The sequence below is a fragment of the Schistocerca cancellata genome, chromosome 3 (assembly GCF_023864275.1).
Source record: "Schistocerca cancellata isolate TAMUIC-IGC-003103 chromosome 3, iqSchCanc2.1, whole genome shotgun sequence".
In the NCBI taxonomy this organism is placed as follows: Eukaryota; Metazoa; Arthropoda; class Insecta; order Orthoptera; family Acrididae; genus Schistocerca; species Schistocerca cancellata.
The window spans coordinates 657,028,701-657,052,056 of NC_064628.1; the positions used below are offsets into that span (position 1 = coordinate 657,028,701).

Genomic DNA, 23,356 nt, shown 5'->3' on the forward strand with positions numbered 1-23,356 from the left:
TGCAGTGTCATATCACTATCTCATCTTCACCTAATTCATAGTCTCTAAAATACTGTCTTCATGTTCGTTACTCTTGTATAGACCCTATATATATTCCTTCTACCTTCAGCTTTTGGTGTGTGCTGATTCCGCAAGTGTATGTTCAATTAAAGAAAAGCCACTACATTTGCTAGTAAGAACGTTATTAAGACCAGGACCAGTTTCAGCGCCAGCCGTTGGGGCCGAGCGGTTCTAGACGCTTCAGTCCGGAACCGCGCGACTGCTACGGTCGCAGGTTCGAATCCTGCCTCGGGCATGGATGTGTGTGATGTCCTTAGGTTAGTAAAGTTTAAGTAGTTCTAAGTTCTAGGGGACTGATGACCTCAGATGTTAAGTTCCATAGTGCTCAGAGCCATTTGAACCATTTTGAACCAGTTTCAGATTTTACATCAGGCCATTTTCGAGTAGATCTCAAACTGCCATTAGTTATACATATTGTTGTATGATGGATATATAAATATTTGTACGATGATTGAGGGAAAACAAAGCTTAGATATGTATTGTATAAGTACAGAAAGAATACGCAACTCACGTTGTGCTGCAGAGAAGCAACATCAGTTGACAGAATAGATAAAAGTCAAGTGGATTTAAAACGATGTGTCTAATGACATATTGTCGCTATGTCATTGGGCACATAATGACTTTTACCTCTTCTCTCAAATGATGCTGCTTGCCTACACCACATCGTAAATGACAAGAGGGTGGACGAACATATGGAAGGACCAAAAACAAAACACACTGCCCTGGCTAACACGCTTTAGGAAAACAGTTGGCGTTCACAACAGCTTACACTCGTCCAGGAATGGATAAGTACAAGTCTTGTATGGTTTTCAAGGGGATCTTCTTTCCTGCAAAATAGCGGCAAGTTCTGTTAACGACGACGGAGGTAGATAATGATCACGCATCCTTCTCTCCAAAGTAGACCAGAAATGATCACTAATACTCAGATATGGTGACTGTGACGGGCGCAAGAGATGTGACAGTTCATCCTCGTGTTCACAAAGCCAGTTGTGGACTATGCTAGTCATGTCAGCAGGGGACCCTGTCGTTCTGGAACACAGCATCGCAACTGGGAAATTGACATTATACCATGGGATGGATGTGATCAGCCAAAGTGGTAACATAATCCTTGTCATTAATGCTATTTTGCAGAGTTACCGTGGAGTCCATGGAATACCACAATATGGTTGTACAAATCATCACTGAACCCTCATCGTATTTCACTCTTGGGACGGTCATAAACTTGACCAGAAGTTGAAAACAGTGTGCAACAAGACTCATTCGAAAAAATGACTTTCTTCCATTGCTCCATAGTCCTATGGCTTCGGCGCCACTTTTTTCTGTTATGGGCATTTGCATCACAACTGAGAAGTTCCTGCTCGCCCTGCAATTACCTGCTCATGGAGCTCCCCTCGTGTTGTTTTGGTGCTGACAGCGTTCGCGAATGGGACATTCAGTTTTGCTGTAAATTTTGCAGCTATCGTCATCTTTTTCGTCGTCATCCTGTTTTATGACCATCCGTCACGATCACTCAACACGCTCGTTCATCCGCGTTGTCATTTAGCAGATGATGTTTTTCTGCTTACCCTGTATGCGCTTTAGATCTTCGACGCTGTTCCTCTTGAAACACCAAACACTTCAGCTAACTTTGTTACGTAAGCACCCACCATACGAGCTCCAACAATCCGCCCACCTTCGTATCCACTTAGCTCCGACATATTGCACTCACAACTGTACAGAACACTGTTGTGCCGGCGACTGATACTTACAACATACTAAAAGACACTGCACGGGTGCCGTTCGTGCTCAAATACAACAGTGTAATCTGCAGATTTGGCTAGCATCTGCATTTATGCTCAAGCATTAATTTCTCGCAGTGTTTCACATTTTTGTCCACTCCCTGTATATTCCCTCTACTTACGCATGCTTCTACAGCCATTTTGCACTTTTTGTTAATCTTATTTGTAATAGCCGGCCGCTGTGACCGAGCGGTTCTAGGCGCTTCAGTCTTGAACCGCGCTACTGCTACGGTCGCAGTCCTGCCTCGGCCATGGGTGTATGTGATGTCCTTAGGTCAGTTAGGATTAAGTAGTTCTAAGTCTAGAGGACTGTTGACCTCAGATGTTAGTCCCATAGTGCTTAGGGCCATTTGAACTATTTTTTTTTATTTTTAATACGTCTGTATTCCGTTTCGCCTGCTTCATTCGCTACATTTTTATATTTTCTCTTTTCGTCAATTACATTCGTTATCTCACGTGTCATCCAAGAATGTCTATTAGGCCTTGTCTTTTTATCTTCTTGATTCTCTGCTGCTTTCCAATGTTACATGTCTGATAGCTACCCATTCGTCTTTTTTTGAATTTTCTTTCCCTTTTTCAGTCAGTCGTTGCCTAATGCCCACTCTGAAACCCTTAACAGTGTCTGGTTCTTTCAATTTATTCAGGGCCCATCTCTCTCTAATTTCCTACCTTTATGAAGTTTCCTCAGATTTAATCTGCGATTTATAACCAGTTAAGATCGGAGTCCACATTTGCCCCTTGAAATGTCTTAACATTTGAAATCTGATTTCGAAATCTGTCTTACTGTCGTATAAATAGTCTAAAAGCTTCCATGTCTCCAGGTCTATCCTATATATACAACCGTCTTATACACAGTGCGGTCCCATTAATGTGACCATCGCCAATGTTCGACGTCAGTGTCCAATAAACATTCACAGACGGCAAGTGGCAGCATAAGGAGTGGCGGATATATAAAATTCCTATCGGGAGGATGCGGAAAACAATGCAGTTGTTGTCATATTGCCGAAATGGAGCGATTTATCTGACATCCAAAAGAGCATGACCATTGACTTCCGGACCAAGAGTGGAAGCATTCCCGAAACGGCTATGTTTCTAAACTGTTCACGTGCCGCCATGGTTAAAGTATACCGTGCATGGCAAATTGGCGCAGTAAAAACCCAGGGCCGTGACAACTGTGGTGCCATAGGTGATAGGGGGGGGGGGGGGGGCGAACGACAGCTGCGGAGATCTTTACGGGCTAATAGACGTGCAACTTTTGAGCAACTGACGGCCCATATAAACCAAGGGGCTATCAATAGTGTCTCCTCAAAGACTGTCCAATGAATGTTATTACGTATAGGCCCACACAGCAGGCATCTGGCTAATGCATCTACGAGGGGGGACCCAAAAGAAACCGGATTGTTGTCATAAAAAATTTATTGATGATTACAAAATTACCTCTGTCACCTTCAAAATACTCTCCATTACATACGATGCACTTGTCAAGTCTCTTTTCTCACTGTTGGAAGCATGTTTGGAACTCTTCAAGTTTGATACTGACCAGTGCCCTTTGCGAAGCTGTTTTTACCGCCTCCACATCGTCATAACGCTCCCCTTTAAGCCTTTTTTTCATTCGTGGAAATAGGAAAAAGTCGCACGGGGCTAGGTCCGCCGAATATGGAGCGTGGGGAACGACAGACCACCTCTGAGATGCCAAATAGTGGGTTACTCGTAAGGCCGTGTGTGCTGGAGCGTTGTCGTGATTGCAGAAACCAGTCACCTGATCGCCAAAAGCCGGCCGCGGTGGTCTAGCGGTTCTAGGCGCGCAGTCCGGAACCGCGCGACTGCTACGGTCGCAGGTTCGAATCCTGCCTCGGGCATGGACGTGTGTGATGTCCTTAGGTTAGTTAGGTTTAAGTAGTTCTAAGTTCTAGGGGACTGATGACCACAGATGTTAAGTCCCATAGTGCTCAGAGCCATTTGAACCATTTGATCGCCAAAGTTCCAGGCGTTTCCTCCTCACATCCTCTCGCAGACGGCTTAAAACATCAAAGTAAAAGTGCTGGTTAACAGTCTGGCCAGGGGGTACGAATTCCCGATGCACAATTCCACGAACATCGAAAAAGACAATGATCATCGTCTTCACATTTGACCTCACTTGCCTTGCTTTTTTTGGTCTGGGAGAGTTGGGAGTCCTCCACTGGCTTGACGCTTGCTTGGTCTCTGGGTCATACCCGTAACACCAACTCTCATCCCCTGTAATGACTTTGTTCAAGGAGTTTGGATCACGTGCAATCTCTGTTTTCAAGTCCTCACAAACTTTCATGCGGATGGTTTTTTGCTCCTGTGTGAGAAGGCGAGGAACAAATTTAGCAGCAACAAGTCTCATGTGCAAATCCTTACTCAAAATCCGCTGGCACGAGCTCCTATTGATTCCTGTCTCTGCTGAAATTTGGTCGATCTTTTGGCGGTGATCCTCGTTGATCTTTTGGCGGACCTTTTCAATGTTCTCCTCATTTAGCGATGTTGCAGGGCGTCCAGAACGAGCTTGGTCTTCAACACACATCTCACCACGTTTAAAGCGCCCAAACCACTCGAAAACCTGTGTGCGGCTCATAGCGTCCTCCTGGAAAGCTTCCTGAAGCATTTGGTGTGTCTCCGTTGCAGTTTTTTTTTAAAGCAGGAAACAAAATTTCACACACACTCTGTTCTTTTAAAGTTGCCATAACGACTTCGCAGAGGTAACCCGCCAACAGTCAGAGAAACACTATACCACACTTGCACGTTCAGCTCTATACTGACGCCGTCTGCACAGCTGTTTCATCAAGGTCTCTACTAACACCATCTAGCGTGAGAACCCTGCACTACGTCTACGAATGGCAGCGCCCTCGGAGTCCGGTTTCTTCTGGGTCCGCCCTCGTATGCTGACTGCTGTTCATCGGCGACAAAAGCTAGAATTTGCACACCAGTTCCGCAACTGGATATCCACTGAGTTAGGGGCAGGTGGTCTTTTCAGATGATTCAAACACCCTGCATGAATCGTCCGAGGGGTCCACACCGAAGGAGGGAGAGTTGTACTCTGTGGAATGTTTTCGTGGCATTCCCTGGGTGAGCTCCTCATTCTGGAAGTCCCAATGTATCCACACAAGTGTGCATCTATCCTTGAGGACCAAGTCCACACCTATATGCTGCTTGTTTTTTCCTCGTCACGATGGCATCTACCAGCAGGACGACGCAAGATGTCACACAACTCGCGGTGTATTTGCAAGGTTCAAAGAGCACCAGGATGAGTTTACTGTACTCCCCTGACCACGAAACTTCCCGGATTTAAACCGAGACGAGAATTTGTAGGACCACTTTGATCGGCGTGGCTCAACATTCCTGTCGGTACGTTCCAGAACCTCACTGGATCTCTTATTGCACATTTCACAGCGGTCTGCACTGTAAAAGGTGGTTATTTAGGCTTTTGAACGTGATCACGCTAATGTGACTGGACAATGTATGATTCCTAGACCAAGTGTTAATAATGATTGATTTATTCACTGTGCAATATTCTACCAGGCGGCTTCTCCTTTCATTTCTTTTCCTCGGTCCATGTTCTCCTGCTATTTTTCATTCTCTTCCATTTTCTGCTACGAATTCCAGTCTCCCACCACAATTAAAATTTTATCTCCCTTAACTATGTAAATTATTTTTTATCATCCATTCTTTTCATATCTTTTATCATCTGGGGTCTGGCAGGCTTGTATTAACTGTGGTGGGCTTGGCCTCCTGTCCGTCTTGGCTACGATAAAGCGTTCACTACGCTGTTCACATAGCTTATCAGTATTTCTATCGTATTCATTGTTAAATCTACTTCTGCATTATCTCTATTAGAATTAGTGCAGTAGCGCTTCTGCATAGTCGTGGACAATAACATTCCTGAAATGGACTGGCTTGCCCAGAGTCCGGAGCTGCGCCTAATAGAACACCTTTGGGATGGGTTCGAATATCGACTCCGCTCCAGTCCTCAGAGTCTAACGTCATTACCCTCCCTAGTTTGGCTCTTGAGGAAGAATGGACTGCCATCCCTACACAGACATTCTGACACCTCACTGAAAGTGTCCCCAGCGGTGTTCAAACCGTCATAATGGCGAAGAGTGGAAATATCCCATATTAATATCCACTAATAGGTGTCCGCATACGTTTGATGAAATATTGTATTCTGGCTGGAGGATTTCTTTACACCAACTCAACGAGCCTGTTTCTGAGCGCCGGTCAAATTGTGCGAAAGCCATAGAGAACAGACGCTTTTGACAGCTAAATGTTGGTGCAGAATCGAATATATCGAAGGACGTTTCCATCTCCCTATGAGTCGCTTGTTGGTCCTTTCCAATCACGTGGTGCGCACAGTACCGATGTTTGTTTCTTTTTTCTTTTTTTTCGCTTACGGAAGCATGACTATGATAATATTCTGCAAACTAATTGTGTACAGTCTTTTCTGTAGGCGCGATAGTAATTTTTGACCCATATGCGTGGACAAAATAGGTTTGTGATAATTTTCTTTCACATAAATCCAGAATTTGTGCAGTGCCAATTGCCGCTAGAGCGTATAGAGCCAATGAGTATTAAAGACACTAGATTAATAAAAAATAGAGACAAGTTAATATGGTGGTCTTAATGCTGCAGGTATCCTGCATAGTCCTCCCCTTCCCCACCTTTCATTTGCATATAAGGCACTGACCATTCACACAACAACGTGAAACTGTCAGAGAAGTCCTTCGGGATGTGGTTCAACTTGCGCATGACTTTGGCCGGAACGAAGGTTATTTAGTCGAAGCGTCGGCTCTTCGTAACCCTCTTTGTCATTTTGTGGTAGGTTGGATAACATCAAGTCTCGTGATCCGTGCTGATTTCTTCCAGGAAAGAACGTCGACGTTTTGCGTTTCAATGAAGCCACAGCAGGCGCCCATGCTCCGTTTTCGTTCGCGAATCAATGTGTACGTGACAAACTTTCTCTTCCTCGAAACATTCTGAAGAATGTCGTGAACACCTGATTTGCAGATGTTGCTTCATTGTGATTTGTGACACAACGTTCACACACTATACCACCGTGTCCAATACATAACACCATCCGCTCACAAATCACTGGACGGATCAACATCTATTGTTTACAGCTGTTAGTTCAAGCCGCCACCTTAGTTACTGCGTTGACGTCACTTGTACGCAAGGAATAAAATCAGTGTCAGAACTTTTTGGTCGTACATTGTATGTTGTATAGAAAACAATCTTCTGCAAAGTGATCGACCTTTGCAGAAGACATATTAGAAGATATATATAAAAAGGTTTTGTTGTTGTCTTCAATTTGAAGAACAATTTGATATATTTCTGTACCCACTAATAACGTACCCTCTAGGCACAAATGATGGCCGGTATTTCCCGAAATTCGTTTGGCAAAAAAGTTTGAGTAAATACAAGAAAATTATAACAAGCAGCTCTGGTTGATACTTTTGTCTCACAAATGACCGTTACATACACTGAAGTTGAAAAGAACTTTAAGCGTACTTTGGGAAAAATAGTACTGTCATCTCAGTAGCGACATACAATATTCCAGTTGTCTGTAAAATCCAAAGACCACTCTCGTACAGAATAAAAAAAATGAAAGAGTGTAGATAAAGTTTTGTAGTACATCGAAACATTATTAAACATTAGGTGGTAAATTTGTTTTGAAACTGAAATTAAAAACCTTTGCTGTAAATAACTATCACCTGATGCTAAAAAATTTTATTTTCATTATCCTGCAACTAGTTTCAACCTTGAGGTAGTCATATGGCAGAAATACACAGCCTGACAAGAAAAGTGGATCACCCAGAGAACGTGATGGGATATCAATATACACTCCTGGAAATGGAAAAAAGAACACATTGACACCGGTGTGTCAGACCCACCATACTTGCTCCGGACACTGCGAGAGGACTGTACAAGCAATGATCACACGCACGGCACAGCGGACACACCAGGAACCGCGGTGTTGGCCGTCGAATGGCGCTAGCTGCGCAGCATTTGTGCACCGCCGCCGTCAGTGTCAGCCAGTTTGCCGTGGCATACGGAGCTCCATCGCAGTCTTTAACACTGGTAGCATGCCGCGACAGCGTGGACGTGAACCGTATGTGCAGTTGACGGACTTTGAGCGAGGGCGTATAGTGGGCATGCGGGAGGCCGGGTGGACGTACCGCCGAATTGCTCAACACGTGGGGCGTGAGGTCTCCACAGTACATCGATGTTGTCGCCAGTGGTCGGCGGAAGGTGCACGTGCCCGTCGACCTGGGACCGGACCGCAGCGACGCACGGATGCACGCCAAGACCGTAGGATCCTACGCAGTGCCGTAGGGGACCGCACCGCCACTTCCCAGCAAATTAGGGACACTGTTGCTCCTGGGGTATCGGCGAGGACCATTCGCAACCGTCTCCATGAAGCTGGGCTACGGTCCCGCACACCGTTAGGCCGTCTTCCGCTCACGCCCCAACATCGTGCAGCCCGCCTCCAGTGGTGTCGCGACAGGCGTGAATGGAGGGACGAATGGAGACGTGTCGTCTTCAGCGATGAGAGTCGCTTCTGCCTTGGTGCCAATGATGGTCGTATGCGTGTTTGGCGCCGTGCAGGTGAGCGCCACAATCAGGACTGCATACGACCGAGGCACACAGGGCCAACACCCGGCATCATGGTGTGGGGAGCGATCTCCTACACTGGCCGTACACCACTGGTGATCGTCGAGGGGACACTGAATAGTGCACGGTACATCCAAACCGTCATCGAACCCATCGTTCTACCATTCCTAGACCGGCAAGGGAACTTGCTGTTCCAACAGGACAATGCACGTCCGCATGTATCCCGTGCCACCCAACGTGCTCTAGAAGGTGTAAGTCAACTACCCTGGCCAGCAAGATCTCCGGATCTGTCCCCCATTGAGCATGTTTGGGACTGGATGAAGCGTCGTCTCACGCGGTCTGCACGTCCAGCACGAACGCTGGTCCAACTGAGGCGCCAGGTGGAAATGGCATGGCAAGCCGTTCCACAGGACTACATCCAGCATCTCTACGATCGTCTCCATGGGAGAATAGCAGCCTGCATTGCTGCGAAAGGTGGATATACACTGTACTAGTGCCGACATTGTGCATGCTCTGTTGCCTGTGTCTATGTGCCTGTGGTTCTGTCAGTGTGATCATGTGATGTATCTGACCCCAGGAATGTGTCAATAAAGTTTCCCCTTCCTGGGACAATGAATTCACGGTGTTCTTATTTCAATTTGCAGGAGTGTAGATCTGTACTCATAACAATCGATCGATGTCTATCTAAATGATTAGTGTTGCAATTCTCTCTGACAGGTAGAACAACTACTAAAGTGCATTAGCATCCTTTGTATTTCGTGTTGTCAACAGGCCTGGTAAGATGTATGAGGGACGTGAACAGTGTCACATTGAGCGATCACTGAAGGACATGGAGATGCCTAGTACTCGTGTGAGACAGCATAATCGGCATCTTACAGTGTTTGAAAGGGGCCTTAAATTGTGGGCATCCATTTGGCCGGCTGGTCGAATCGTGTAAATCCAGATTTGTGGAGCATGACCCGATGTTGGACTGAACGGCAACGTGAGGGCTGGCGTACTCATCGTGAAGGTTCCGATCGACCACAAGAGAGGAACGCCGTATTGCGCATCAAGCACATCGTAACCATTTCATACATGTGCCTGCAACTGGAGAGCAAGTAATGGGCTCCCTGCAAAATTTTGTGTCATCCTGCACCATTGGTCGGAGACTACCAGCAGTCGAACTAGGGAATTACCGTCCCAGACGTAGGCTGCCATTAACACCACAACAGAAACAGCTGCGTTTGGAGAGGTGCCATGGCCAGGAAGCATGACAAGTGGCATCGCAGTGTGTTCAATGAGGAATCGCGTTTCTGCACTACCCCAGAAGACGTAGTTGGCTAGTATGGCGGCGACCTGTGGAAATGTTCCATTCTTCCAACGTTTTGAGAGGCACAGCGGTGTTACTCCTGACGTCGTGCTGTGAGAAGCCAACGGGTGTGGCTTCAGGTCATGGCTAGTAGTGACGAAGGGAATTCTGACTGCATAACAGTACGTCACAGTCATCCTGCTTCCTTATATGTTAGCTCACATGTTACAGTATCGTGGTGACATTTTTCAACAGGACAATGCTCCTCCACACATGGCATCTCTCTCTGTGAACTGTCTGCGTGATGGCTGGTTCAAATGGCTCTGAGCACTATACGACTTAACTTCTGGGGTCATCAGTCGCCTAGAACTTAGAACTAATTAAACCTAACTAACCAAAGGACATCACACATATCCATGCCCGAGGCAGGATTCGTACCGCGACCGTAACGGTCGTTCGGCTCCAGACTGTAGCGTCTAGAACCGCACGGCCACTCCGGCCGGCTTGTCTGCGTGATTTTGGAGTATTCCTGTGGCCAGCAATATTCGCAGCTCTGTCCACGACAGAACATGTGTGGGACCAGCTCGAACGTTCCAGTGGCAGTGTCCATTATATAAAGCACCAGTTACAGCAATTGTGGGCCAGCTTGCCTCAGGAGGGGATATAACGGCTTTACACTCTTACTCTCAGTGCGTGTATGGAGGCCAGAGGTGTCACAACTTCATACTGATAAGTGGACTCATACTGGCAAGTTCTTTTTAAATTTGGCTCGATATTGTAATCATTGCATTAACCTCTCAGACTCTTACAACCCGTGAAGTTTCATTTCGTTTCCTCTTCCCCATCTGTGTGCTTCACTCTGTCAGCCAGTGCAGTTTCAACCGTGAGGTCGCCATATGGTAACTCACTAAAACTTCAAAAGGTAATCCATGATTATTTATCACTGTGCGAATATGTGGCCATTGCATGTGGTATGACACAAGTTTTGAGTATGAATGTCATGCCGCAGGCGAAAACCACATATTTGCACAATGATAAATAGTCACGGTCTTTCGAAAGAATTTAAGAAAGAACGGCTAGGTTGGGTTGGAACTGACCTGCCAGAGAGAGCACCTGCAGGTTGCGCATGCCGCACAGGTGCTGCAGGCCGAAGTCCCGCAGCTGCGAGCACCAGCGCAGGAACAGTGCCGACAGCGACAGCATCGTGGACACGTAGCCGACGCCGATGTCCGTGATGTGCACGCACCTGCACACGGGAGACACAAATGACGTCATAGGGAGCGTACTCGCTCTCTGTGCAGAAATTTCACAGCAGCCAACTATCAGCGGTACCTGCACTGCAAGGAAGTAGAGTTGTCATCAATTTCAACCATAAGTTTATTCAGGTATAAATCTGCCTTAAATATTGAACAGTAGTTTGTTTATTTTTTTAAGTCAAACAGACAGACACCACAGAATATCCTGTGATGTCTATCTGCTTGATATGATATGTAACTCCCAGTACACTAAGACAAATTATGTCAGGTGTATGTACAATTTCACCGGATAATTTCGATATTGTTTTGCTTCAAAGGAATATGGGATGCTTTTAACTGATCTGTTGTACCCTACATCCTGGATGATGGTTAATAACCGAAACCGGTAGGCGACTAATGGGATAAATAAACAGCTGATGGTTAAAATGCGTTTCATAAAATACTTAAAGGCTGTTGAACCTCACCTTATGGAAACATTGTAGTTGATTCCTTCTGTTTTATTCTTAGCGAACATTTTCAGATAAATATGTATTTAAGAAATCTTTCGGCGTTTCTGCAAGCGTCAAAATGTTCTCACGCCTAAAGTCATCGATAGTATCTGTAATACTACCCATTTAGTTCTATTTTACACATTTGCCGCAACAGTTTCTTGTGTGTAGGAAAAATGATTGGGGCAGAACGCTTTTCCTTCTCTCCCAAGTACCCATACATCGTATTTAGGAAAGGCTGCATATTACAAGTTTTCATACATTATTTCACAAACGCCTTAAGATATCGGAACAAGTTCTTCGACAAGTGACAGTATCTAAAGGCGTGAGTATTTCCCTTTCTGGGGGCCTGCTCCCTAACGGAAGCGACATGGTTTGATCGAGAAATCGGAAAACTGACCGTCTTGTTACAGAAGTTGCCTGTGACAGTAGCCAAAGAAGTATCTGGGCAAATATTTTGTCTTGAATTGTTTAAATGTAGTTATATTGTGTCTCGTAGCAGCGCTTCTAGAGTAACTTATACTCATTTTGTTTATAAGTAATGGAATGTGCTTTTACTTCCTGACGAAATTCAGTGCCTTCTGAATAAATGAATTCAGTGATATAACTTCCCGTACTGTTTGCAACGTAATTTTAGAAAAATAATAAAATACAATGTATATGAGAAACAAGACTGCTGCGATTTCAGCCCCGTTATGCCTTGAGAATACGAAGAAAGTAGTATGACGTTAGCACTGAATCACCATAAACAAAAAAGACGAAGGTCTGTTCAGACCTGGGGTCAGCAGAAGGCTTTTTAAGTTGTTTTGCTTTTCACCGAAAGGATAAGATCAGAGACCCGTGCTTTCTGCTATTATTGGACCTTTTCGTCAGTTGAGCGAACAATGTCCGCAGGAACAAAAGAGCCGAACGGGACCATCACTTTCGTCTTTCGTTACTACAAGCTCTGACAAAATAGCGTGAAAAGTGATGGAAATAAGTTGCGTTTAATCTTAGCTGTACGGTCTGACGCGGCTTTGCTGTTGTTAGATCAGAGACACACAGGGTTTGAGTGGCGACTTTCGTATCACTGAGCGGAAGACGGAGCTCTTTTCTTCTTCACAACCCACGGTAACTCAGCCCTGCTGGAGGCCTGCTCTCTAACAGAAGCGACATGGTTTGCTCGAGAAATCACCTGTACGGAAAACTGACCGTCTTGTTACAGAAGTTGCCGGTGACAGTAGCCAAAGGAGTATCTGGGCAAATATTTTGTCTTGAATTGTTTAAATGTTATATTGTGTCTCGTAGCAGCACTTCTAGAGTAACTTGTACTCACTTTGTTTATAAGTAAAGGATGCAAGTTCCAACACTGGACCTTGCCGTCGTTGGGGTGGCTTGCATACCTCAGCGATACAGACAGCCGTACCGCAGGTTCAGCCACAACTGAGAAGTACCTGTTAAGAGTTGTTACTTACGAGGGTCAGCAGTCTTTTCAGTAGTTGCAGGGGCAGCAGTCTGGATGATTGACTGCTCTGCCCTTGTAATAACAACCAAAACGACCTTACTGTGTTGGTAATGCAAACGGCTGGGAGCAAGGGGAAATTACAGCCGTAATTGTTCCCGAGGGCATGCATCTCTACTGTATGGTTAAATGATGATGACATCCTGTCGGATAAAATATTCCAGAGGTAAAATAGTCCCCCATCCGGATTTCCGGGCGGGGCTACTCAAGAGGGTGTCGTCATCAGGAGAAACAAAAATTAGTGATTTGGGACTGGAATTCGATAGCGGGAAAAGGAAGAGAAGGAAAAATAGTAGGTGAGTATGGACTGGGGAAAAGGAATGAAAGAGGAAGCCGCCTGATAGAATTTTGCACAAAGCATAATTTAATCGTCACAAACAGCTTAAGAATCATCAAAGAAGGTTGTATACGTGGAAATGACGTGGAGACACCAGAAGGTTTCAGATTGATTATATAATGCTGAGACAGAGATTTCGGAACCATACTTTAAATTGTAAGACATTTCCAGGGGCAACTGTGGAACGTGATCACAATGCATTGGTTATGAAATGTAGATTAAATCTGCAGAAATTGCGAAAGGATTTTAAATTCAGGAAATAGGACCTGCATAAGTTGAAAGAACCGGAAGTTCTGCTAAATGGCTAATCAGGAATGGCTAGAGGACAAATGTAAGTATTTAGAAGCATATTTAACTAGCTGAAAGATACAGGACGCCTGCAGGAAAATTAGAGGCTTTTAGTGAAAAGAAAAGCAGTTGTGTGAATATCAAAAACTCAGATGGAAAACCAGTCCTAAGCAAAGAAGGGAAAGATGAAAGGAGGAAGGAGTGTATAGAGGCCCTATACAGGGAGATGAACTTGAAAGTGATATTATAGGAAGAGAAGAGCAGGTAGATGAGGATGAGATGGGAGATATGATACTGCGAGAAGGATCTGACAACACTTGGGAAAACCAGGCATGACAAAACCATTCCACCTGTTATGCAAGATGTATGAGACAGGCGAAATACTCTCAAATTTCCAAAAGAATGTAATAATTGCGTTTCCAAAAATAGAAACAGGTGCTGACAGGTGTGAAAATGACCAATTTATCAGTTTCATAAGTCATAATTGTAAAAACTTACAATGGTTCTTTTCAGTAGAATAGAAAAACTGATAGAAGCTGACCTCGGGGAAGATCAGTTTGGATTCTGGAGAAATGTAGGACGATGCGATGCTGACCCTACGACTTACTCTAAAGGAGGATAGGCAAACCTACGTTTATAGCATTTGTAGACATAAAGAAAACTTTTGACAATGTTGACTGGAAGATTTTGTTTGAAATGATGGAGGTAGTAGGGGTCAAAATACAGGAAGCGAAAGGCTATTTACAATTTGTACAGAAAAGAGATGGCAGTTATATGAGCCGAGGAGCATGTAAGGTAAGCAGTGCTTGAGAAGTGAGTGAAACAGGGTTACAGCCTATCCCCGATGTTATTCAATCTGTACATTGAGCAAGCAGTGAAGAAAACCAAAGGAAAATTTGGAGTAGGAATTAAGGTTCAGGGAAAAGAAATAAAATCTTTACTGATTGTCGATGACATTTTAATTCTGCCAGAGAGAGCAAAAGACTTGGAAGAGCAGTTAAACGGAATGGACAACGTCTTGAAAGGACGACATAAGATGAACATCAACAAGAGCAAGACAGTGATAACGGAATGTCGTCGAATTAAATCAGGTGATACCGAGAGAATTAGATTAGGAAATGAGACACTTAAAGTAGTAGATGAGTTGCTATTTGGGCAGCAAAATAACTGATGATGGCATTAGTAGAGGAGATATAAAATGTAGATTGGCAATGGCAAGAAAATAATTTCTGAAGAATATAGATTTAAGTGCCAGAAAGACTTTTCGTCCAGAGTGTAGCCACGTTCGGAAGCGGAACATCAACGATAAACAGTTGAGACAAGAAGAGAATAAAAGCTTTTGAAATGTGGTGCTTCATAAGAGTGCTAAAAGTTAGATGGGTAGATTACGTAATTAATGTGGTGGTACTGAATAAAACTGATTAGAAAAGAAATTTATGGCAGAAGGTATGGGTTGATAGGACACGTTCTGAGACATCAAGGGATCGCGAATTTAGTATTTGAAGGAAGTGTAGGGGTAAAAACCGTAGAGGAAAACCAAGAGATGAATACAATAAGCACATTCAGAAGGATGTAGGTTTAAGCAGTTATTTGGAGATAAAGAGGCTTGCAAAGGATAGAGCAACATGGAGAGCTGCATCAAACCCGACTTAAGTCTGAAGATCACAACACACAACTAACGTTATATGTATGTCCGATGTTTTTTTTATTCCAGTTTTTGATCACAATATAAAGCCCTACAACGGTGACCGGTTTTAATCAGTAATGACCATCTTCAGATCTGTTCTACACCATGTCCTAATGTCGTAGCTTATGATGTGTATGTCCATTGTCTCTTCTACATGCACTTCCTGAGTTAAACTTCTTTATATAAAATTTTTCACTAAAAAGTAAAGCTGAAACGTCGGTGTAGTGAGGAATTGTACTGTGTGTGTGTGTGTGTGTGTGTGTGTGTGTGTGTGTGTGTGTGTGTGTGTGTGTGCTTGTGCGTGTGTGCATGCTGGCGTGTTTGTTTGTTTATACAGGGTGTAACAGGTATGAGTGCAGATATTTTTATATGTGGTACCGTAGTATGTACACACATAAGCGTGTTGGTTTTTTTTTTCCCTCTGTGTCGAGCAATCTTCCCACAAACGTGTCACAAATTTTACGACCTGATGTTTTCTGTGTGGCTATAACCACGCCACTGAATGGACTACACCTGTCAGCATAGACTTACTGCTTTGCATCCATGTGCCCGCACTTCAACATCTAACCTGCTGCCTAGGGGAAAATAAGTATTACTGGCTTTCTTTTGCCATGTGTACTTTGAGGTACTAGCCAATGTGAGTATTTGAGATGTGAACTTTTCTATTGAGTACCTGTTTAACTGGGCACCATTTTCACCTTAACAAGAAATAATAATCTGTTTCAGCAGGTTACTTGTTACAGTTCACTGTACAATCATATCAGTGAAAGAAGCTCCACATTTCATCCTCATATTTGGTGTCGCCTCTGTAATGAGTTACTAATTGTGACAGACACCCATGAATCATCTCGTAAATATTGACGAGACTGGACAATTTGCTGTTCCAGTTGTTCAACCATATTAGCGAAAGAGCTGTAGGCTACACGTTTGAGATGATGCTAGACAGCAAAACTCAGAGGACTGAGCTGAGGTGATACTGGAAGCCAAGGCACAGGTCCTGTTCGACCAGTCCAGTTTTGACCATACTGGCGCTTTATGCGCCTTACATCAGCAGCAAAACATGACGGTTACTCTTCATACATATACCACATTCCCCAACCATCGGCCATGGGTGAAATTTGAGCCCAACTAAATGGGAACTTAACTGAAAATTTCACATTACCAATAGATTTGTGCTAACTAGAGCACTATTTTATCCCAAAGCCAGTGGTGATAACAATACTCTGTTCGTCGTTTTGCGCAGCCATGTCTACTGGGACGTTTTTGTCTCTGTTACTGCATAATTTCTCTTGTGTTAGTTTTAATACCCTTCTATACTCAGATGATCAAATAATAATCCAAGAAAATAAAGATAACTTTCAAAGAGCCATCTACCATCCTATTTGTTAAATCTCCAATAATAAAAAAAAGTTATGGTATTCAAGGAAAAAATCACCTATTCAAGATTGTAATAAACAATGTAATACTGGAACAGGTAATTCACTTTCACTTCCTCGGCTGTGACACAGAACGAAATTTCGATAGTGAAGTTGATAGGAAGGATCATAAAATTTAACGCAGTCAATGCGACAATTATAAAAGCACTACAAAAAATCCACGAAAGAGAGGCAGATGAAGTTTTACAAAGTCATGAAAGTAACTACTATGTTCTAGATTCCCACACAAAAGGTTACGAGCAGGATCCAGGCTGCGGAAATGAGATTTCTCCACAGTTTTAAAGGGTGCACCAGAGAATATCGCTTTAGAAATGAAGATATTAGGAATGTATTACAGGTTGACTGAATAAAGATGAAAATAAATCTAAATATGTCAGATGGTAGGAACATGTAGACACAATGCCTGAAAGCAGACTTCCAAAACTAATTCTTGATTACAAACTACGAGGGACAAGACTGAAGGGAAGACCACGGAAGAGATGTCAGACCTTGTTGACCTGAGCAAGTGGAATTATCCGATCCATGAAGGGAAAAGAAGAAGAATTTTGATTCAGCTAAGCTGATCACCTCAATTATTTCTTGCACCGTTTAAAACATTGTAATTCTGTTTTCACTCAATTGAATCGTGAAAAATTCCTCACTAGATGACTACAGCCTCTTTCCATAGCGCTTAATAATTACTGTTGAGTGGTACTTAAGTAAATAAATTAGTGAAATCAAAGTGAACTAGAAATTAGAATATAAATGGAAAACTTGGTTTAGTTAGAGAGTTACATACTGGCATTCAGCGAGCCGAACAGCGGAACAGCAGAGACAATGACCGTGAAGTCAGCAAGTTCCACATAAGCGGGCGCTGTCGATTCAGCCGTCAGGGCATCGCCCGACCGGCTCACGTGTTTCTCAGTTGCCGCATGTGAGCAAAGGCCCTCACCTACATCCCAAGAGCCAATGACCGACGTTAAGAAGATTCTTCGAGAAGCTTTTCAACGTGACAGAAGAGGCAATGACCGGCTCACGTGTTTCTCAGTTGTCGTATGTGAGCAAAGGCCCTCGCCTACATTCCAAGAGCCAATGACCGACGTTAAGAAGAATCTTCGAGAATCTTTTCAACGTGACAGAAGAGGCAATGGCCGTGAAGTCGTTCACCTCCAGTAAACTGAAGTGAATAAATACGCGAGACGCAGTGGGCCCGAGGGATGTAGAGGAAGACGAGAGGAAGACGAAGGCGAAGACGGAGACGAAGACGGAGACGAGCGACGAAGAAGACGAAGAAGAAGCGTAGCAGTTGTTTTAAGTTAGTTTCGGTGCTGAAGATCGTCGGGCAAGAAGAGACTACATCATGCACAGACGCACCGAGTCCGCCGCTGTAATGGAATAGCAAGCAGCAGCCTCAGTGCCAGAAGAAGAAGTTAAAAGGTATTTTGAAGTCTGATTTTACGTACCCGGGTGACTCGTGAGGACGGGAAGGAGACGGCCTCACTTCAGCAGTCACCTGTGAGCTGGGATGAAGACCTGACAGCCGAAGACTGGCAAGCGGGAGTCCGTGGTTCGAGTCCGGGACACTGGCCTTCCCCCGCCGCGCCGCTCCGCTGGTCGACGCACAACACACGCGGCCGCTTAGAGAAGAGAAACACTGGGACGCCACATTCAAGGTATCACCATCCGATGCACGACGTCGCTCGCAATAATTAAACGGGACACCTCGCGCTGCGCGTCTCCGGTCAGCTGGGCGAGACGGCGACACGAGATACACACCGCTACGCGTAATCAGACGCCGCCGCCGCCGCCGCCGCCGCCGCCGCCGCTGCCGCAGCAGAAGGCTACGCAAACGACACGGCTGTCGCTCTCCGAACCAGAACGTCCAGTAAGATAACAGCTGTACGAAACTTTCAATAAAAGTTATCTTAGGTAAAAATGATGTTTCATTCGACCTCATACCCGAGCCAAGGAAGAACCCACCCTGCCCACATTTTGTAAGAGAGAAAAGTTTATTTATTTAATATTTTCGCCCTGACAGGGTGCTTGAGAATGCTCATCCTGACAATTGACAGCATCAAAAGAGAAAACCCATTTACATTGAGTGACAGAAGTGTCACATTTAGTAACCACAACTGTTACATTTGATGTCAGAAGCCGTAGTAGTTGTTACATTTGGTGTCAGAGAAAAAACCCTTGGCTCAATATGAGGTGTGAATGACAGTCACTAAAGATCCACAGTTAGTATGGTTTAATGTGTGAAAGGATAGAGGTTTGCATAGCAGTCGTAATATTTTCTTTCTTTAGAAGTGTATATTCTCTCATGATTTTAAGAGTTTGTCGAAAATTTTTAAACATCTTTTTAATTCAGTGTGGTAAGATTGTGTAACTAACAGTTTATAAAATGATGACACGAAATCGTACAAAGTCAGAGTCAGCACCACAAGGGGTTTCTACTGATGAAGCTATTCAGAGCTTAGTTAATCAAATAGCACAGCTTAAAAATGATAATAATGCATTATTCAAACAGTTGTGTGAGGTTAGGCAAACCAGTTCAGTCCCTCCTACCCTAGATTCCTCAGCAGCAGCCTTGGTAACTCCTTTTTCAGGTAAACCTGGCGAAGACATAACAGCCTTTTTTGATGATTTAGTAGCAGCTGCAAAGTTAGGATCATGGTCAGATGAACAGCTCTTACAAATGACAAAGTTAAGATTGCTAGGAGAGGCTAAAGCACACGTATTATACCATGAAGAATTACGGAATGCTCCAACATTTGAGGAATTGAAGAAAGGATTAGTTAAACGTTTTCAAAAACAGAACAGCTGTAGATTTTATAGAGAAAAATTACACACTATCACTCAGAAGCAAAACGAGTCATTAGAAAGCTTTGTAGATAGGATTAGAAAAGTTAATATTAACACCTATCAGTTGACAACTAGTGATGAAGCAAATAAAGTTATTTTACAAGAGGCAGAAGATAGAGCTCTCGATACATTTTTACGTGGGTTACCTCCTGAAACGTCCCGTCGTGTCAGGGCAGAGTTTCCTAAGAATTTAGCAGAAGCTGTATCTGTGGCGACAGCTTTTGAAGAAATTGACATTGCCACCAGATACAAGGAGAAGCGAAATGTATTTTCAGCAGGAGTACGATGTTTTAGGTGCAATCGACAGGGCCATATAGCAAAAAACTGCAGACAACCTAAATGCACTAATTGTCAAAGAATAGGTCACACATTCAAGGAATGCAGGTCTAAGAAAGTTTTTGGAAATAGAAATCAGTTAAACTCAAACGGGAATGTCGGAGCCGCCGCCAGGCGTTCCCAATAAAATTTCATGCCATTAAGGCGAATGTGAAGGCGGAATGCTGGTTATCTGCTACCATACGGGATAAAGAGGTAAGGATACTGGTGGATACAGGCGCAAACGTATCAATAGTGAGTAAAGAATGTATTGGAGAAAAGAAATATGACCCTCCAAGGTATAGATTGAGTGGAGTAGGAGGAGGTACAGTGAAGTCATTAGGATGTATATCATTGATTTTCTATATTCACGGTGTACAATTTCAAGAAGATGTAGAAGTGGTAACAAAGATAACTGACGGGTACGACGCGATCCTAGGGTTGGATTTCCTGAATAAACATCACGCTAAAATTGACCTCAGACAGCAAACTGTAGAACTTAGCGGAATAGTATTTCAGCTAGGTGACACCGCTGCAAAGGGCCCTCTGCCGCAAGATTTCCCTAACCGGAAGGCGAAATCAACTACACTGCGTGCAACGTCCTTGAAGGTTGATTCGCGGGATCAGATACCATCTGGCTCAGGAAAACTTCTCTGGATGACCGTTGACCCCGAGGTACCTATAGACACAATATGTCTAATAGAGCCACTAGAGGAAAATGAGGAATTAGATGTATCACATTGTTTTGTACGTAGAAGTGTTGTACGGGTTCAAGACGTTGAGGGAGAAAGAAAAGTACCGGTACATATTGACAATTTTGGAGTGGAGGACAAAGAGTTGCATAAGGGAATATTAGTAGCTACAGTCAGTACTTTTGAAGAAGAAGATTTTATTTGGTCAGATATTAATGATGGTCAGAAACCAGACGCCTATAAAACCGCATTACGCCAGAAGATTGAGCATTTGAAAGGAAAGGATAGAGACACGATAGAAGCAGTTTTAGTAGAGTTCCAAGATTTATTTAATGCAGAAGGTCCACTGCCAGCAACAGATATCACACAGCATAGGATCCCAACAGGAAATAGCCCCCCAGTTTATAGAAAGCCTTATAGAGTTGCGCATCACTTACAGCCAGTACTGGATGAATTTTTAGAACAGCATCTAAAAGATGGAATCATAGAATATTCTGATTCGCCTTATAATTCAAATATTGTAATTATTCCAAAGAAGTCTCCCGACGGTACGAAACGATATAGATTTTGTTGTGACTACAGACACCTTAACAAACAAACTATCTCAGATGTTTATCCTCTTCCAAACATTACAGATATCATTGACAGTTTAGGTAACAGTAAATACTTTTCAACAATCGATTTACGTAGCGGATATCATCAATTGGAAGTTGCACCTGAAGATAGGCATAAAACAGCATTTTCTACCCCTGGAGGCCACTGGCAATTTAAAAGAATGCCTTTCGGTTTGAAAAATGCACCAGCAACTTTTCAAAGACTACTCGATGGAGTATTGCGAGGACTAAAAACTCAGCAATGTTGTGTATATCTAGACGATATTATTGTATTCTCCAAAGACATTAATGAACATGCTGTGCGTCTGCGTAATGTTTTTCAGAGACTTAGAAAAGCTAAATTAACATTAAATATGGAAAAATGTAGTTTTGCATTGACAGAGGTTACATACCTAGGGCATGTCATTAGTGAAAAAGGAATTAGAACAGATCCTCGATTAATTTCGGCAGTTAAGGACTTCCCAACACCACAACGCGTTAAGGAAGTACAAAGTTTCATTGGTCTCGCATCGTATTACCGAAAATATGTTCAAAATTTTGCTGAAATTGCCCGACCTTTAACCCAATTATTGAAAAAGGGTGCAAAATTTCATTGGTCTGAAGATTGTGAATCAGCATTTCAAACCCTTAAAGATAAGTTAACACACAGTCCAGTATTAGCCTACCCAGATTATAACAAAGAATTTATTTTATCCTGTGACGCAAGTGGTCATTCAGTAGGAGTTGTTTTGAGTCAGAATATTAATGGCGCGGAACACCCCATAGCCTACGCTTCGAGACAACTAACAACAGCAGAAAGAAATTATTCCACAACAGAGAAAGAATTGTTAAGTGTTATTTATGGTATCAAATACTTTAAATGCTACTTGTATGGTAGGAAATTCAAGGTTATTACCGACCACGCAGCTTTAAAATGGTTGCTTGGGTTAAAGGATCCATCTAGTCGTCTTACCCGTTGGTCCCTATGTCTTTCCGAAATGGATTTCGAAGTTATCCATAAACCTGGCAAAAAACACACGAATGCAGATTGTCTAAGTCGGAAAATAGCACTTTTGGAAGCAACAGGCCAAGATACTGAGGACTGGAGAAAGGCACAAGATGAGGATACAGAATGCAAAAAATACGCATCTCAAAAACAATTTTGCTTTGAAGATGGTGTATTATGCCGTAAAACAAAACTCGGACCGCGAATTGTTGTTCCCCAACACCTTAGACAAGAAATAATGGCAGAGGCCCACGATCATATCCTTGCAGGACACGGTGGACAGCGGACAACCGAAAGACGTGTAGCAGAGCGATTTTGGTGGCAAACCAGAAAGCAGGATGTTGCGCAGTACGTTCGCAATTGCATTGCGTGCGCACAACGAGCTGAACTTTCTCGTTCAAAAATACCCTTACAGAGGCTCCCCGAGGCTTCATGTCCATTTCAAATCTGCGGAGTGGATCTCTACGGGCCATTTCATAAAACACCTGCTGGTAATAAGTATGTTCTTACAATTATAGATCACTTTTCACGCTATCTAGCTATGGTGAGTCTCCCAGATCAGCAAGCAAATACAGTTGCCCAAGCTTTAGTTAACAACTGGATACTTAAATTTGGCGTACCTGAAGCTATTATCACAGATCAGGGATCTAATTTTATGTCTGAACTAATGAAACAGCTATGCCACTTACTAAAAATACGCAAATTACGCACAACTCCGTTACACCCTCAGTGCAACGGACGCACAGAAAGAGTTCATCGGACAATTGGCAAGATGCTTAGTTATTATATTAACGAACAACATTCTAATTGGGATACGTATTTACCAATAATCGTGTCGGTATACAACGCCAAAACGCATGAAGCAACTGGCATGTCACCTTATGAAGTGGTTTATGGGAGAAAAATGCCGTCCCCTTTTGATGTAATCAGGCAGAAAAACGGAAAAGTCGGAGAAACAGTAAGAGATTTCAGTCGAATGATGAAAGATGTATGGAAAAAGGTTCAAAAATCTAATACAAAGGCTTTGGAACGACAGGAAAGATTAGGTAATGCCCAAGCTAAATATCCAAATTACAAAATCGGTCAGTGGGTTATGCTTTCAGCTCCATACGTTGCGAAAGGAAAAACGAAGAAATTTGTAACAAACTACAGAGGTCCTTATC

At 43.5% G+C, this 23,356-nt stretch overlaps 1 protein-coding gene across 1 annotated transcript in view; it reads right to left on the reverse strand.

Annotated features, from left to right (window-relative positions):
- The window catches only part of LOC126176488 (F-box/LRR-repeat protein 16), an 831,486-nt gene that overhangs the window by 19,869 nt on the left and 788,261 nt on the right, over positions 1-23,356 (reverse strand). Inside the window, exon 6 of the mRNA XM_049923643.1 lies at positions 10,851-10,999. Coding sequence (XP_049779600.1) covers positions 10,851-10,999 — 149 coding nt within the window. The remainder of the gene's footprint in view (positions 1-10,850; positions 11,000-23,356) is intronic.